Below are 18529 nucleotides of genomic sequence, written 5' to 3' on the forward strand. Positions count from 1 at the left end.
GGGGAGAAATAAGAATTTTTAGGACATGATTCATCGTGATCTATTTTGCACATCTACATTAGGAGGAAATGATCAACTGGCCTTTGCTGTCCATTTACTCTGAGAAGAGTTGACATCGATCAGCTCAGATTTTACTTTCTTCTTCTAAATGAGGCAAGAGAGGGGGTGGACTGTGAATGTCAATACTGTACAATGTCAGATGTAGGCAATTAGTCACCTAAATCCCCCTCACCAGTTCTGTTTCTCATGTCTGTCTGCAGATTGTCAGAGGCATTTCTGCGTCGCTGTGTTAAGACGAAGCTCACTCCTCTGGCAAGTAGCCATGGCTAGTGTGCAATGCAAAAGGATAACAAAGACTGTCAGTTGGTCTCTGTTGTTTTTTTTCTGTTTTTTTTTTTTTTTTTTTCTGCATACCTTTTTCAATCATGTTAATGGCTTCCTCCTTCCGTTCAGGACTAAAGTTCACCCACTGCTCACTGGCATCCAAGTACTCAATAGCGTAGACTGCAGGGGCCATTTTCACCATTGTTTGCTCTGCACAGCCTGTGGGCACTTGAATAAGTTTCTCAACTCCCGTGAGACTAAGACAATTTTCAACAGGCTCGTCCATAATATTCCCTGTTGTAAAAACCACAAGCCATAGTACATATTGTATTTAAAGCTGGTTGGTGTAACATGAAAAAAGGTGATACTAACTATAGGTTGACACTCCAGCATGGCCTGATACTTCTCATTATTAAACACTATTTTCAGCTTCTTAAGACTTTGTAAAGCTGGACAAGAGCAAGGATGAGGTACCAGGCCCTGGGAAAGCTGGAGAAAGGGGCTGGGGCACTGAAGGAGGATGGAGGAGAAAGAGTCCTGAGGCTACTGGAGACAGGGAAGCAAGGAAAGGGGGAAAGACAGGTGCTTCAGGTTTAGGCTGGAAAAGTCTTGTCAAACCAGACCTGATCCTCCCACAGAGGGCAAAAAGATTGTGCCTTAATCATGCCAAACATTTTGTGCAGAGGTTTTTGTTTGGTTTTTTTTTTTTTCTCTCTGCAATTTTCTCATTTGATGAATTCAAGCATCCCTATACTTTAAAACAGGGATTTGAAATGGAAGCCTTTGTGTCAAGAATGCATTATTTTACATTTTCTAGGAAAAAATGTTTTTATCATTAATAAGAGTACTTGCTAGTAGATGTTTTTAAAATACATATGCATGAGTATATATATGTATACGATTATTTGATTAAATGAATATATGATTGTACCTATCTTCTCTTTAGAAAAACAGAACTCTCCAGAACTTATACATCAGAGTCTGGTGTCCTTAGTTCTGAAGACTAAAGTGGATTTCTACAGACCTACATGCAATGTGGAGTTATTAGAGAAGGTGAACTATTCCCTTCTCCTCTGGCCTTCCCATAAAGTTAGCCTGGGCACAGTGAGGCAGGACGGACTGCATAAAGCTATTATATCCAATACAAGTGAGAAGGAGTAATTAAAAAGAGGAAAGGTACTGGATCAGCCTTGGGGCTGTTTTGTTTTGTGACCTGGGCATGTAGCACAGAACATTTGAGTCATAGCAGAAAAACTAGGAGGGAATGGAGACTCAACGTTCAGGAATGAGCGGCACAAAGGGGCATGTCTCTTGTCACCTATGGAGAAATTATCAACAAAAAAATTACATTTACCTTTCAGGCTAACAAACACGTGACTATCAGAACCCGGTACCATATCAGATGGTCTGTTCAGGTCCAGTGTATGGGACTTTACTGCAAATAAATAGTAAATAGAGATCTACATCCAGACTCTTTAAACAAAAAACATACAATGTAATTTTAAAACATGCTTTTCATTAAACATCTCACGGTTGATGGCAATTATGACAGAAATGTTATCAGAAATGTTAAATGTAAATTTATGAAAAGAAATATACTTATCTTTCTTAAATTGATTTAATTTTCAATCATTAGCAATATTTTTTGGCTTGAAATGAGGCTTGTTTTTAATACCTTTTAAGACCCATCAGTAAATGGAACAGATGCCTACTTAATATTTAAAGAATGCTACCTTGAAACACAGAAGTAATACAAATAAATTCTAAACATTTAGAATTAAATTATTTTTCTGTCCTGAGTCTTTTGCTATGTATTGGATGAAGAGATCTGTGACAAGTTCTGGTCAACCAAAGCAACGTTTGTACGTCAAGAAGTATTTCACTACACCCATCAGATATTCACATCAGGCTTTACACCCCCTGTCCCTACCCCAAACCTTATCTGTATCTAATTCTTTTGTGTAACTTACAGCCACTGCTAATGCAAATGGTCTCTTCTTCTCTCTGTAAAATACCTTCAGCCTGTACAATTGAGGAAAGAAAAGTCAAAACTTTTGCAAGCACTCACACTTGAAATTAAGCTGCATGAAAGCCGCAATCTCCACCCTTGCACTAGACCAGCAGGTGGCAGAAATAAGTTATTTTGGAGGAAGACTTCTCTCCAGGTAAAACTGAAGCTTCAAATCAGAATTTCAGTCTCCCAATTGAGATGCTAATAAACTCTCCTGACTTTTTTTGTTATTATTGACATATTTCCCTGAATGAAATTCCTTTAACCAAAACTAACCCAGAAAAATAAAACGTCAAAGTTTATTCTCAACTTTGTGAGCTGTGCAAGTCAAGTTCACAGGTGGACTCACTTTTATAAACCTCTTATCTATGAAATCCACCAAGTTCTGAGTTCATCTTGTTGGTAAAACTTAAACTTTTTTTCCTTCTGATTTCCACACATCCCTCTTCCTACAGTTTCTATTTTAATAAAGCTATTTTTACAGACACTTTTAGTGTTTTGGTGTAGCATTGAAGTCTGAGACCATGTCTACCTCTAGAAAAGTTATGGCCTGTAACAAAAGCAGGTTCCTGGCATCCCATGCCTTATCTTTACCTACATGGCTATCCCCTGACATTAATGGTGCAAGGACTCATATTTGCACTTTTTGTGTGGATTGAAAATACCCCTCAGTGGGCTACTTGGGTGCTGTAATGAGTCTGTGCTGGTCAGTGTTGAGTCTTGAAAAGTCATCTTTTCTAAAAGGCTCCTCCTTTGCAACATTTTGAAAGAGAATTAAGGTATTAAATAATCAACACAATATCTTTGTTTGCCTGTATGTGTTTTATGCAATTGTTAAAGAGTGAAGATCCATTAGCTAGAAGGAATAAAATAAGGTTTAACTTTATGACTAGCAGAGCGTATTTCCTTCTCAAAATATTACTAGATGGACATCTTCAGTCTTGGCTTCATAAGGGAAAAAGGAAGCAGGTGGAAGTTAAAGATTACAAGATGGGCACTGACTGCATGAAGGAAGCTGTTGCTAGCTCATGGGTAGAAGGATGTCTTTTTGCCTTAGAGAACAATTCTTTCCGTATACACTACACACAAGCCCAACACAGGGTTAAATTTCTTCCCCATGCTATAGCTCAATCCTTGCTGAGAAACAGGTTTCCTGAGATTGCTTCCAGCCTTATCTTTCTACGATTTCAATCCCTCCACAAGAGCTCCACACTTAGTGAATGTTATATTTGACAAGAAACACGTATTTGTGAAGTGCCTGCCCTCAACTAGTTATACCTACCAAAACTTTGAGGTTCTTCCTAATGCTGTCACTGAGCCTAGAAACGGTGTCAAAAGCAGTAATAGTAATTGGAATTTCTCCCACAATCAGAGGGACAACCGAGAAGTAGGCTGGTGTTGCAGAGTTCCCCTTAGCCACCAGTGTCAGCTGCACAGCCTTCTCCGTCGCCTCTGCGGTGCACAGCCCCTTCACTGCATCCATCGTCACGGTAACCTGCAGGAACAAGGCAATGCCTGTGATCAGGCTTAGTGCATCACCGCACAGGAAAAATACGCCAGCTCCACCATGTCTGGATAAGAATGGGAAATGAGAAAAAGGTATAACAGGAGACTAGCTTTTGCTTAAAAAAGAAATAGCAATGCAGACATTTTGCAAGACAGAAAGTGTTTTTCACTTTGCTTCCCTGAATCTACTATTCTCCATTTATAAAATGGGAAAACTTTTTCACCAAGAAGTGATCAAGTGCTGGCACAACTTTTCCGAAGAGTTTGTGGACTCTCCCTCCTTGGAGATATTCAATATCTGACAGGACAAGGCCCTGAACAACCTGCTCTAACTGGATCTCTAAGCAGCAGATTGGACTAGAGACCTCTGGAGGTCCCTTCTGGCCTGAATTGTTCTATAACCCCATGGTCTGTTAACATTCACCTACGTTGACTAGGCCTGTGAAGGTAAATTGGCTAGTATTTCTTCATTACACTGAATTTGCAATATAGTTTTGGCCTATCCTTGAACCACAGGGAAGTAAAAAGGAGAGTACATTTTATACAGCCCAGCTCTACACCATTCAACATAGTTCAGAAGATGCTGGTCAAGCAGAGCTGGCTGAGGGATGGGAAGAGATGCAAAAAAGAGCATCAGCCTGAGGATGATGGAGGCCCTAAGCCCAGTGACAACTGTGGCCATATGCAGAGCTGGGTAGGTGTCACATGCAGACAAAAAGTGGCCTTGCATTGTATGCACAAAAAATTTTGTGGCTAACATATTGGATTGTGTGATCACAATTTACTTCTGTATCTTGTGTACCTGCTTTATCAGCGGCTGGGTGTTGCCCAGATTGGCAGGCAGCAAAAAAGTAGCTGGTTGCTTCAATGAAGGGGGAGAAGATGTACCCAAAGACAAGGAATTTGGCTGTGTAATACAGTAAACAAAATCTGTTTTATACAGTAAGTTTGATTAGTAAGTACAACTGGATCCTGTCCTTGGGGAGACTTTCAAAATGGGAGCATCGTGTCTGGGCCATAGGAGGGCATTGAAAGGTGGCTGGGTCATTTACATTAAATTATTATATAGCTACACATCTAGCTAGCTAAATGTGTATAGCACAGCAGTTGGTGGTAATACTACCTGGAGATCGTTGGGCAGATAGTTGTAAACCACTGCTTTTATTTCTAGTTGTTCATGTCGTCTGACTGAGTATGGTAATCTCAGGGATACAAAAAAGTCTTTGAAAACTGCAAAGGTGTGGGGGTCAGCTATGCAAAATCCTGGGATGAGAAAAAAAACAGAGTTGAGAATTACACACTTAACATCAGCTGATAAAAAGTTAAATGTCCAATCAAAACTCATTGCCTGGGCTCCCCCAAGGTCAAGAGCAGGAGAGGTAGACAGGCATATCCAGAAAGCATTTCAATTCACCTGTGCTAGCGACCTATCTCAAGGGTAGGTGATTTGCCCTCTGGAGTCACTGCCATGGTTTTCGATAGGTAAAATTTGGCAGGAGTGTTTGTAGCTTTTGTGAGTGAAATGTGGCCCAGCTTTCCTGCAAAGGCCATGTTTAAAACACAATGACCTTTCCTTGCTTTCTGTAAACACACTCCATGCCCATCACTGCACCCCTGCATGAGCATCCCTTTCCAAAGGGGAGCGGGCAGTACCAGGTCGACCCTTTGTCCCCCCTGGTCCTGGTCAATCCCCAGGAGCTCCCAGAGAGCAGCACCTGGTAACCTGGGCTCTCTGGTGCCCAGCCCTTGCTGATCCTCTGCTAGTCTCCTGGCACTCTTCTCTTCTCTGGCTTTCCAGAGACCACAAACTTTCATGCTTCTCTGAGATGGCCAGAACTCACTCCCAGAAATATTAAAACAAAAGCAGTGTTATTACTGCTGCCTTTCTTGTGGCTTTCTGGCCATGTGGAAGCTAAAATTAGATGGTTTATCTTTTTGATAGAATAGGAGACAGTTTTGATTGTATAATCCATCCTCCTTCAGAGCCCATTTCATGTTGTTTTTATAAATATATATCTATCCCTTAAATTCTAGCTGTGCTTTAATATGGCATAAAAGAGAGGAGAAATGTCATGATCAAAACACTTTGTGTTTTTCAGTACAGACTGTCTCATTCTGTCAACATAACATTCTGTCTCTGTTTTAAAAAATATACGTTCTCTATTCATCCATACAAAAAAATAAAATAAAATACCCAATACTTATACCTTTTTGGGGAGATACGCTTATTGCCTGAACTTCCCAGGTAGTTATAGAGTCAGGAGCAAAGTTTGCTACACTAAGAAACACAAAATAAAATGTATTAGGAAGGATGTATAAAATGTAAACATTGTCATTTGCTGAAGTTTGAGTATTGTAAGGGAAGAAATATCCCTCAGTTGTGGAGGCAAAGTACTTGCAAATATTCTGAAGTCCTCTGTATTGGATAACATATAAAGCTGATATTTATATGCATTTTACTGTACATATTTAGACATATTCACCTAGTCAGGTAACCCAGTACCTATGGTTTCCAGGGTTTTTCACTTCTTCAAAATTCCACCACCAGCTCTCAGGAAAATAACTGCGCAAGTTGACAGAGATTTCATCAAACACTTCTTCATGGTCATCATAGTCTGTAAAAAAAGAGTGGGGTTTCTATTCTGAAGTCTTTGGCTGCTGACCTTACACTGTCTTGCAGGGAGTCAGTTTGTCAGAGAGAAAGCAGCATGAAAAATACTCTGAATGAAAGGACTTCACCTGGGTTTCATCTTGTGCATTAAAAACAAAATGCTGAAAAAAGAGAAGCAATGACCAAAGATAGTAATTGAACAAAAGGGTAATTTTTCTGTCCAAGTTCAATAACTATATGCTGCCAAACAAGAAAATTGTTCCCCTTTAGTAACGTGTAACAAAGATGTTCCCACAGTCCCACTTTTGTGACAGAGCATGAAAGGGGAGCTCTGAGAAAAGTGGTAGCAGAAATTACACTTTGAATATGGTCATTTTCAACTTTTTTTTTTTTTTTTTGATGTGTGTGTGACATGAGCTCTTGTGTGATCAGAGATAGGCTTCGGGGAGAAGAAAGGAAGAAAGAGACAAAATTGTCCCTGGCTGAAGTGGCCCCTTCTCATCAGGTAGTGTTTTGGAGGTACTTGGGAGGTACTGTAACGATAGTACCACTAATAAAATAGTCATGAATCCGAGATCACTCAGAGCCCTGAACACAGACAACCACCCCCTTCTCCGCTCTGCTGTTTGCAGCCTCCCGGGCTGCAGGCAGGGTCCGACAGCTCCTCTGTAAGGCTGTCCTGGGGCCAAAGGTGGCTAAAGCGATTTCTTTTCTCACCCCAAGAAGTTGTCCCGTCCCACTCCCACCTTCACAGTGTACAGTCATGAAGATGCAACGGTGTGTGGGTGCTGCACTATACCAGGCTCACTGAAATGGTGATGTGAAAACTTCCCCCCTGGCCCCACAGCATTAAATGCCCCTTAACCCTCCCTTGTCACCATATGAAGGGTATTTTTCTTTAGGCAGTTGCATGCCACCATTCTTTACATCGTGCCAAGCCCACTCTGATCCTCCGCTTCGCCTCCTTCCTGAGGGCTGTGGCTTTCTCACAGCAGTCCTGGAAGGCGTTTCTGCATTCGAGGGAGCCAGCCACCTTTGTTAGCCTTTTAGCACAAGAAAACTTCATGGGATTTAATTTCATTCCATCTTCACAGCATTTTTGTAGATCAGTGTTTAGATATTTGCTGACTGCAATATAATTAAAGACCAGCATTAGTGCAGTGGAAGTAGCAATAAGCGTAAAGGTGTTCATCATGCTCATTTCTGTCATTCTTTGCAGTTAATGTCAGTTGCTGTTGCAACAGTCTACCTTCACCCAGGGACCTGTTCTCTATCCTAAAAACAGTCCACAAACACAGGAGGAAAGCATGGGCCCTATGGCATCCTAGATATTCTATTCTAAGCTTTCTCTTCAAATTCACACAGTGAATTAAAAATGCCTCCTTGGCACACTGGAATTAGATATCTTGATAGAAATAACCATGGCAGTGTTCTCATTCTTGAATAAAGAGACCAATTTCAAAGGAAGATCCCAGCTTCAAGCCTTCATGCCTTCTGGAAAGGCAGTATCAATTTGTGTAAACTTTTTTATTTTTTAATTTAGACCAAATATTATACTAGCTGTTCTCTTAATTGGAGCACAAAGTACCAGAGCTGGCACAACTTCAAAACAGAATGTTAAGGAAAAAAAAATAGGCCCTATAAAACAATCTCTGGCCACACAAATAATTTTGCAAAACTTTAAAGCCATGACTGATTCCATGACATGATATCTAGTAGAAGTACTTCATATTTGGGATTATAAAATGGTGAATTAGTTTCCATTTGCAGCTGGGCCACTCTTTGTTTTTGGTTTTTGAGTTGTTTTGATAGATGATGCACCAGGTCACACAGCATGGTATACACACTTGTCCTACGTTATGTCACAACGCAAGAACTGGGACTATGTATATCTTGGTATCCTTTACTATCCCATCACTTCTTGCCCCTAGATCCCAGCCAGTTCCCTTTGCCTCCCCCTGCTAAGCCTTTCAGGCCACCCAGATGAGCAGACATACCAATTCCTGATATTTGCTTCTGAAAATCCAAAGATCTCTTCTGCCTTCTGCTAACCTGGAGGCATTTATAGCCTGGGAAAGCAGAACAGAAGAGCTTGGTCATGATACTACGGCAGTAACAACCTGATCATTCAGGTCATTCATGAAAGACCCATTTTAGGACCCATCTCATTCACAGGAGATCCACAGTTTGCCGAGTTACCTTACAGCCCTAGCCACCTGCTGCCCGCCCCAGCTGAGCTGGACACCAAAGGACCAGCAGCCAAGATCTGGGCTGTCTGAGCTGCCAGCACCCAGTGGAAGAACAGAAGAAGAAAAATCCACAGGCAAGGGAGATCTTACAACATCATGATAAAATGATTCTGATTTTTAAGCAGTCAGCCTCCCCAGATCTATAGTGGTCTTGTACAAACATCTAAAGTAAAGGACAGATTGCACTTACCTTCCCGAATATTGGATTTAATTGTATCTGATAAAAAGGCCAGACCAACATCAGTAAAAACTTGAACACTATCTGCACCACCACCTGCAGAACATCCAAGATCATACGAATTCATAGCAGTAAACACCTGCCAAATAAAATAGCATAGGTGGACTGTACACCCTTGCAAAATGTTTTGTTTTTTTTTTTTTTAATATATATATATATATATAATTATTGTAGCCTTTGACTCGCGGAAGCAAGACAAACTGGTGGTACAAGCTGCATTTGGAAACTGAGATTAAAGCTGAGGGATGTTTTAGTTGGGGAATGCTTTCAAGTAATGCTTTTTTCATTTCCAAACTTGTCTGCTGTAGCATGGAAATCCCCAAATTAAACATATAATTCATCTTAAATAGATCCTAAATTGCAAAAGCAAAAACATTTTCAAATTTAGCAAAGCTGTGATTAAACAATTAATAGCCATTAATTACATTTTGATCCTCTCATTAGTCATGGAAAATTTTGCTTGGCTAGTAGATATGATATTTTCTTCTTACAGGTATCTTACTTTTTTGGCTGTAAGCTTATTTTTCTTGTTCAGAATAAAAACTGCTTTATCAACCACAGCTAAGGCAACTGTTCCTGCATGGTCTGTTTCAATCAGCAAATTGACGTTGTCTGTTGGTTTGTATATCTCTTGTTCTGTTCTCACTTTAATCTAAATAGAAAATATTGAAACAAAAATGTCACATTTGTTAATAAAAAGTAAAGACTCTTGGGGCAGGGAATACTGTTAGCTGTGACTGTCAGCAGTTAGAGGCTGGGGGATGGTCCTGTTTTGCGGTGTTTCTGCCTGGCATCCTGCCTTTTGGAAGATGTAGATGTAGATATCTCCCACTGGAGGACAACGCGGGTGCTTAAAAAATGTGTCTGTGGAGGATATTGAATGCTGCCTTTCAATGCCACTTAGGCACCAATGGGAATTAAAAGTATGTGTAAGGGCTTTGCTGAACTAGGGTCTTCAACATCATTTTCCAGTGGAAACAAAATCACCATGAAATACAGCAAAAGACTAATTAACATACAAAATTAACTGACTTACACCAGTCTGTAATAGTACTACATCCTTTCTATCTCATACATGAATTTTTCACCATGACTGAGTTCAGATCTGGTGCATATCTGATGTGGACGCTTCAGTGGAGGAAGTAGCCATGCTGATTATGATATTAATAGGGAATTATTAACAGAAATGCGAACTTGAATGTTCCTGAGTTTTGTCATCTTATGAACGAAGAATTGGCTTGTGTGTTAGAGATGGATAATTTTTCCTGCAAACTTTTTTCCCAATGGGCTATCAACTTATTTTTCCAAAACAAACATTTTCAGGGGTGAAAAAATCATTTAAGATGGCTGATACTTTTCAGCAGTTGTATTGCATGTTATTGGAAAAAAAAGTTCTTATTTTTTCCTTTTTACTTTATGGTACCAAAAAAGGAGGAGGAGGAAGGTGAAAGAAAGGCTTAGTGGGACTCCTGTTTTGTCCACACTTCATTTTCTAAATGTAAACTTTTTTTTTTTTAAGTGCTTTTAAAGTGCTAAAAAATCTCAGAAAATTACTTTTAACAGGAATGAAAAGCTTGAAAATTACTTCAAATTCCTTTTTTTAAAATTTTCCAGTAAATTGCTTCACTTTCTTTCATTTGCTGAACCACACTACAAAAACACAAATTTATAAAGAGACTCTGTCCCTCAACAATTCTGATGGTGTCTCCCTGTGGTCTTCCAATATATAGACACTTGCAGAGGAGGATTTATCTGTATGAAACTATATTTTTCATCTCTTTGAGGCACAACCTGTCCTGTGGAAGAAGGCTATCTCTGCCATCACTCCTGGGAGCCTTTCCCAGTTATACCTTTTAGCAAGAATCCTGACAACTCCCTTTTTCAATAAAAGTGAAAAATTACGTCATGTCTTTCACTTTTTAACCCTAGGCCTGCACTTGCTCTGCTGATAATCCATGTTTTTGTTTTTACTTCAGCATACAATAACAGAAGCTAATTGCTTTGAAAGTACCTTTCCTTCGCAGACATCCATAACATCCACCCATACAGAATCGGCAACAATCTCTTGACGGCCCTCATTCGCAATGAAGTAGTAAGCTAAAAAGCGAAAGGCAGGCACCATCTTCTCGGTGATTTTAAGGTTTATTATTTTGTTTGAGGAGGAGACCCTTCCCAAAAGCTCAGCTTGTCCCTTTGCCACAACCTGCAAGGCAGAAAAACAGAAATCAAGTATTTTGAATACACATTATACTGGGCATTATATTGTATTTATATATACATATATAGAATTTTCTGAGGCCATTTCTGTTTAAAATTTATTGTCTTCTAATGACACCTGATAGTTTTAATTCCCAACCTGCGCACCAGTAGCCTGGAGAAGACAAGCACACAGTGCCTCTAGCACAGAAGCATGGTGGTAAGCCTCGGCTGTGCTGTTCCTGTGGCCCAGGTTTAAACACAAATCTACTTCCCTCCACCCACTCTTACAGCTTGAAAAGGAGGTCCCAGATGGCAGTCTTATTTTTGTCTTCTACAGTAACAGGTCATCACCTCCAGGAGGGTATCAGCTTTATTTAATCTGTCGTCAGAACTGAATCTCTCAGATGGTGTGGAGGGGTTGGAGCAGGAGGTTTCACTCAAAAAGTATTATTCAGTGTAAAGTATCATAGCCTGGCCCTTACCTGATTTCAGCCTATCTTGCACTATTTATTTCCTTTCTTCCCATGTTATGCTAATTATATTCATGTTTGTCAGAGGAGTGGAAAACAGACACAGTGGCAGGACTGATATTGCTCTTCCCTGAACAAAATACATGCAGTTTTCCTAAATGCACAATCAATGGGCTTCAGGAAGAAAAAAAGCCATGGTCTGAAACAAAGCCTGGTCTGAAATCCTCACTGCATCCATTTAGGTGACCAAGTTTGGGAGAGAGCCTCACCGCTGAGCTCCAGCAGTGTCTCCCACCACCCCTCCCACTCACCCTGCCTGCCCAGCACCGCGGCTTCCTGGACCCCAGCAGTGGCAATTCCAACCCTATGCTAAGTCATCCAATTAAAATAAAACCCCAAACCTAAATTTAACTCCTAGGTATACAATTATTCCAATATATCAGAGTCCTATTAAAAATAAATGGGAACTGGTGCCCATAGTGCTTATCAACCTGGGAAATTTAAGCTGACAAGGGAAATTATGACAAAGAAAGGGAGAAGGGGATTTAGACACATTTGACATTCAACAGATTCACTCCTGGAATGTATCCATGAACACATTTGTCTCCTTCAGCAAAATAAATACTTTGCATTCCTGGTCCTAGGCTGAGCAGGATTGTTTCCTGGCTTTTCCATCTATAGAACTGCTTTTCAGGCCCAATTTCAGGATGCTATTTAGGGCCATAACAGCCAATGCCTTCAGTGATCCTTCATGACATTATTTGCTGGAAATAACAGTGACCTACCTGTTAGCTAATATCAGGTGCAGGTAATATAGAGCCATGGTAATATAAGAATCATGCGTTATTCATGAAATAAGCAATAGTTAACTACAGAAGGCATTTTCTGCGATATTTGAGGTGCCCTAGAATACAACTAGGTTTTCTAGTTGCAGGGACAGAATCTTATGTATATGTACGATCTGCCCACAAAAAGGTGGGCAGTTCTGTAATAGCTGAAAAAAAGGTCTTTATAGGAATCAGACCAATAAAAATAATATTTAATATTGGCTTATTATGAGGAAAGAGTACAGATTAGAAGGAATGGGAAAGAACGAGATCTGGATTAAGAGAAATCAAATTGTCAAAGATATCATAGAAGTTATCTGTCTAGGATTTCAGCTTCCAAGGCTGTTAGTTTAGTATTTTTCAAAAATACCCACATAATTATGCAGACGAACATTACCCCATATGGACTTATTTGCTCTAGACTGTATTAGAAACTACAGACTAAAATTTGTACTTAGTCAAATTTTAGTCTGTAGTTTTCTAAAAAAGAAAAAATTATTTTGTCTTTCTACAAAAGAAAAATTTACAAAGATTTATATATTACATGTCCCAAAACATACACAAATATATAAAAACAACAGAACCATAGAATTAGTTTCTGGAAAGGGACCTATGGAGATCTCTAGTCCAACTGTCTGCTCAAAGATGAGCCATCACCAGCGTAAGATTAGGTCAGATGAGGTTTTCTCTAGTTGAGCGTTTAATATTTCTGAGAATGGCAATTCCCTAAACTCTCTGGGGAACCTCTTCCAGTATTGCATTCATCACTAGTGAAAACATTTTTCCAAAATGAACCTTCCAGGCCATAATTTGTGGCCTTTGACCCTTGTAATATTGCATGGCACCACCTAAGATAGTTTGTCTCCATTATGTCTGTATTTCCTCTTTAAGTAATTTTGGGTTGCTATTAACTCAGTCTTAGCCTCTTCACCAAACTGAACAAGCCCAGTTCCCTCAACCTCTCTTGGTAGGTCAGGTGTACTAGGACACTGATCATCTCGGTTGCCCTTTGTTGGATGCCTTCCAGTTTCCCATGTATTAGTAACTAGATAGACATTCTGGGTTGTATAATTTCTAAAAGAAATTACTGATATGCTACTATTCTGTTTACCATATAATAGAAATAGTCAATCTTTCCACTGCCAGACTGATGAATATCATTCAAGGTGATGCGCAAGGTATCTCCAGGTGACACGACAGTATGTGGGATGCTGATGCTGAGGTAGTTTCGGGAAGCAGACTGATATCTTTCAGCTCTGATACTGGTTTCAGGTGATTCTAATTTTTCTTTTCCCTCTTCAGCCTTTACCTGTCAGGGAAGAAAAGGACAGAGTGAGTAAAGTGTCCCTCAGGAGACAATATAGAGTGTCGCCCTTAATTCATATCTTGCCAGGTTATTCAGAAAATGCTGGGAAGTGAGATGAGTCACTGCTTAGACCTCATTAGCAGAACCTGGCATCAAAAAATAGGATTTTCATTACTTTACCCTCTCACCCTCTTTTGTCTCCTGCTGTATTTGCATTTGATATTTTTCAGGCTTGGCTCTTTCTGAATCAGAATCAATGGCTCAAAATCACAAAGTGATTTTGTACTTTGACAGCCTTTTTCCCTTTTTATATTGCGCACATAATTGAACTCTCTGAGCGTCCAGATGCAACCTACTGTCTGTATTGCTCAGGACTTTTTCCTTCACTGTCTTCTCATCATTTTCTGTTACTTCTCATGGTGATATTCCTTACAGTCCCATTCCCATCCTTCATGCCAGGAAAACGCACATTTGAACCACAAAAAAAGCACCACTACCACCAATGTATGTCCTCCCACAGCTCCAATGTACGAGAGTATCCTTCACTTCAGTGAGACATCCCTCAGGCCCCTGGTCTCTCTAACGTATCTTACACAAGCTGGACAAAGCTGTGCAGATGGTGTAAGAAACCATGTTCCACCCTCTGTGCTAATTTAAGGAAAACTGATCATCTTCACAGTCATTTGTAATTGTCTTATGAGCTGTTCTCAGAGGTATATTTTAAAACATGGATGTTTCAGTTTTCTTTACCTTTATTTGAAGCATCTGAGCATCTCCAGGGATGTCGAATGTAAAGGGGATTAGACCCTCTTTATTAGAAAGTGCAGTCTTCTTCATTGGGGGTTTTCCAGGCAAGGTAACAGTAGCAGTGACAGGTAGAGAGCCAGCAGGAGAGCCATCAATCAAAGTGACAGATGCCTATTGGAAAAAAATGTTTTTCTGCTACTTCAAGGAAATACCTGGGTTTAAAAAATGCCCACAAACAAGAAGCAATTATTTTTATAAACTGAGAAGAAATACAAAACTGTACATATTAGTGTTTGAAAATTTGAGCTTTGAGAGAAGAGGATAGTCTCAGAGGATTGACTCAGTCTGGACTCCAGTTAAGGTAAAAATCTGTGAACACAGTTTAATAGCTGCCCCAGATTATCACTTAGCACCTATTAGATCTCACCTGATCCCAGAGATATTTGTCTTTAACTGTTACAAGGTACGTTTCTAACTTTAACTCTTCATAGAAAACTTTGTAGAAAAACTTGAAGGTATGAAATTTAAAAAACTCAAAGACTTAGATGCATTTTTTAAAAAAAGACAATACCCTGTTTTAGTTTTCAGAATTTAAATTTGATATGGGATTAATTTGATACAACATTATTATTTTAATCTTTTGATATGGAAGTGAGGAAGAGACTGGTACATGTTTTACAAAACCTTGTAGTGCAACAGTGCACAGATGACTTCCAGAACAGAAACAGCATTTTCTAGCTTGTTTCCCTGCTCAGGCTCTGTGTGTACAGAAACGAGACGAACCAGACACACAAACAGCAGCTCTGTGTTGGACCTATCCCTGAAGGTCTCTGTCCTGCAGAGCTCCCACTGGATCGGATAAGGATTTTATAAACAGGGCGGATACAAATCCCTTGCTATGGAGGCACACGGACACAGTCAACTAAATACTACATACCACAACAGAGAAGGAGGCTCCAGGCACAAAATACTTTTTGGTGTTAGACAGATCAACAACATAAGGAGATTTCACAAACTTCACATTGCTGAGTTCCTCTTCCCTCATCTCACCACCTGTTAATATCAAAGAGTACGTGTTGCTATGGGAGCAATAACTATGTACTTGCATATTACCATAGCATCCATCATTTCTGTTTTCAAGATTAATTGCATTTTTAGCAGCGTATATAAAGAAAACTGAAGTGTGATCCCTCCCCAAAGAGCTTTAGTACTGAGAAGAGGAAGAGATGGGTGCAGGTGGATGGGGAATACAACCAGAGACAGGCCAGTGCAAGGGCAGTGCGATGTGTGCAGTGCTCCAGCAAGCTGGGGCACTGGCAGGTGTGTGCTCTCGACGGCTCACACATGGAGACCTGTGAAGTGGTTTGTTACTCACAACATAAAAATTCCCCTCTAACACATCAATCAGAACAATGTGCATGCAAACACAGAGCACACTGGTACCACAGGAGCCACTGCAGCCATGCACCTCCCTTTCCAAGCTGTGGGGGCTTCGTTCCTGGGGGAAGGCTACATCAAAGTCCAACATAAAAGTCACTTGGAATCAGTAGGGAGATTTGGACCTTAGATCTCTAATTTTCTGAAAAAGTTGTTTTTTTTTTTCATTTTTGACTACTGTTAAGAGTTAATATTACCTAATATCATCTTCTGCAACTTTACACCTACAAGACAGCTTGAGCATCTGCTTCCCATCTAAGATTCTTCTAGTTAAACCACTCATTCTTCTAGCTAACTTCTAGTTAAACCACTACACATAACTACTTCTAAAAAAACCAGTTACATGACTTGCTTCAAACTAAGTGTGTTTAGAGACATACTTTCAATGTCCTTATTCTCCACTTTAACACTCCAAGGTTGAGAAGTGTCAGTAAAGCCTTGTCCTGTCATACATATAATTAATAGCAAACCCAGCAAGTACACAAGTGTGGAGGCAGCCTGCCTGCGGGGGAAAGAGGAAGCGTGCACAGCGTGGTAGAGACCACGCCACACTGTGAGATCTTATGTCCATCATGCTGGTGTGGTAGCAGAAGGTCTTTCAGCCCCTTTTGTTCTTGCAATAAATGTTGCAGAAATAGTGTATGTGAGTACCTATAATAGATTATACTAAAGAACTGCACATCTGCAATGCATTGGACTTAATTTTAGGATTCTAAGGAATCCTAACTAATGTTTAGGATTTTTAGGAATTTTTAGGATCCTAGTAATTCTAAACTAAGTAACTAGACTCCTTCCACAGCCAATGGGAACAGACACCTCTAGAGTGCAGTTCATCCCATCCATTCTCTATACTGACAATACAAAGTGCCTGAGCACCAAGCTCTGACTAGATACTTTACTTTCAGGTATGTAAAGTAAAAGGGATCAATCTCCCTATAAACAACAGGAAAAATCTTGCCCATGTTGGAAACATCAGCTTTGTTGCAGATTCAACTTCAGAAGTCAGCACTGAAGTTGCACCTCTTACGTTAGCCTCGTATGACTAACAATAACACTTGCTACAACTCAGATAACCCATCGACCACTGCATCCAATTCAACTCAGTGCTCACTTGCAGGTAACTCTAAAATATCTGGGGGCCTACTCAATGTGCTTAGCACTGGTGTGAACGAATATCTACACAAATCCCTTGTAATGATCTGTAGAAATATTTATCTGTCCTCTAGGAAAACAAAGAAAAACAGCCACTGAAAAACTTCTGGATAGGCATGCTCGAGGTTCATGTCCCAAATGAACAGCAAGACCAAGCTATTTGGACTATATTGTACTTGTGCGTATGCCAAGTGTCAGAGCCTGATAAAACTGCGGGGAGGCATAAGAGGACAAGCAGGACTTAAAAGGGCTAGATCTTCCTCTGCACCTCACCGTGGCTGTAGTACATATGCCTCACCTTTAGATTGACAGCTTAGTCAGGTGAGGAACAACGCAAGCTAAGATACCAAGCTCAACTAATAACTTTGGATGTATGGAAGCAGTAGACATGGCTGAGGCAAGTGCTCAAACAAGATCTCAGGGGGAGCAATTTATTTGCATTCATACGCGTGTCTGGTGCCACTTTGGATGGACTAGGTTATCTTAGATATCCTCACACAGCCATTTAATATAGGACAGACCCTATAGGAGAGTACTTACAGGAGACGTGAGCACTGCTGGAGCAGCAGTGGAAGACCACACAGAGCTACATAGGACATTTAAAGTGGTACTGGACATTTGTGTTCAGATAAGTGAATCCCACCCCAGATAAGTTTGTGCACAGAAGGGGGTCAGATGAGACTGTCATACACTACAGCACAAATAAGCTTTGCAGATTGGTCCAGTGGGACAAGGTTTCCCACACAAGGATCCCACTAGAGAAAGATCAATGTAAATATTACAGACTGTATCAGCTAGGGCATAGTGTACTCACTTGCAGTTTCTACAGTAGTAACAGCAACATATAAATGAAACCCTTCCAGAGTGGAAATACTCTTTTTAAATTTCTCTTCCAGAAGTGATGTATTTAAAGTAACTCTTCCTTTTCCATTTTGAATCTAAAACAAAAGTAGAAAAAGTGACAGCCCTTGCTGGTTTATTGCCATTAAAATTAAAAATTTGTTGCTTATAGTATGACTACAGTATTACAGGGATCTATATTTCAGTGATTTCTGACAATATTCAGCTCACCTGGGTTAAATCAGAATAGTTCCACTGAACTCCAGTACTTACTGATAGCTGTTGTTCGAGGCCTGGAAGAAAGACTTTTTTCTCATTTTCATCAATTATGCCAAATCGCACATATGCAGCGCCTTGAATCCCTTTCCCATAAGAGTGTCTTTGGAAGCAAGAAAAGTGAGGACGTGAATCATTACATTAAATCATCGCATTAATCATCGCATTTCCAGTGCAACTAACTGAGAGGCAGTTCTTATGAAAATTGCTTAAAATTCCAGAACTAATAACTGCGGGAAACAACAGTCAATATACCAAATAACTGTTCATTACATGCATGGCCAGTTCTGAGAAATAAGTTCAATTATGAGGAATTCCATATGTTGATTTTGATGA

At 40.0% G+C, this 18529-nt stretch overlaps 1 protein-coding gene across 1 annotated transcript in view; it reads right to left on the bottom strand.

The window, feature by feature from the left end:
• The window catches only part of LOC140648508 (complement C4-A-like), a 49031-nt gene that overhangs the window by 18770 nt on the left and 11732 nt on the right, over positions 1-18529 (bottom strand). Inside the window, exons 8-24 of the mRNA XM_072854627.1 lie at positions 18191-18296; positions 17892-18015; positions 15426-15541; positions 14492-14659; positions 13547-13744; positions 10951-11142; positions 9442-9591; positions 8892-9018; positions 8450-8521; positions 7380-7580; positions 6345-6456; positions 6049-6119; positions 4965-5104; positions 3618-3830; positions 2295-2346; positions 1679-1759; positions 415-618 (exon numbers count right to left, since the gene is read on the bottom strand). Coding sequence (XP_072710728.1) covers positions 415-618; positions 1679-1759; positions 2295-2346; positions 3618-3830; positions 4965-5104; positions 6049-6119; positions 6345-6456; positions 7380-7580; positions 8450-8521; positions 8892-9018; positions 9442-9591; positions 10951-11142; positions 13547-13744; positions 14492-14659; positions 15426-15541; positions 17892-18015; positions 18191-18296 — 2327 coding nt within the window. The remainder of the gene's footprint in view (positions 1-414; positions 619-1678; positions 1760-2294; positions 2347-3617; positions 3831-4964; positions 5105-6048; positions 6120-6344; positions 6457-7379; positions 7581-8449; positions 8522-8891; positions 9019-9441; positions 9592-10950; positions 11143-13546; positions 13745-14491; positions 14660-15425; positions 15542-17891; positions 18016-18190; positions 18297-18529) is intronic.

The sequence above is a fragment of the Ciconia boyciana genome, chromosome 1 (assembly GCF_034638445.1).
Source record: "Ciconia boyciana chromosome 1, ASM3463844v1, whole genome shotgun sequence".
NCBI lineage: Eukaryota > Metazoa > Chordata > Aves > Ciconiiformes > Ciconiidae > Ciconia > Ciconia boyciana.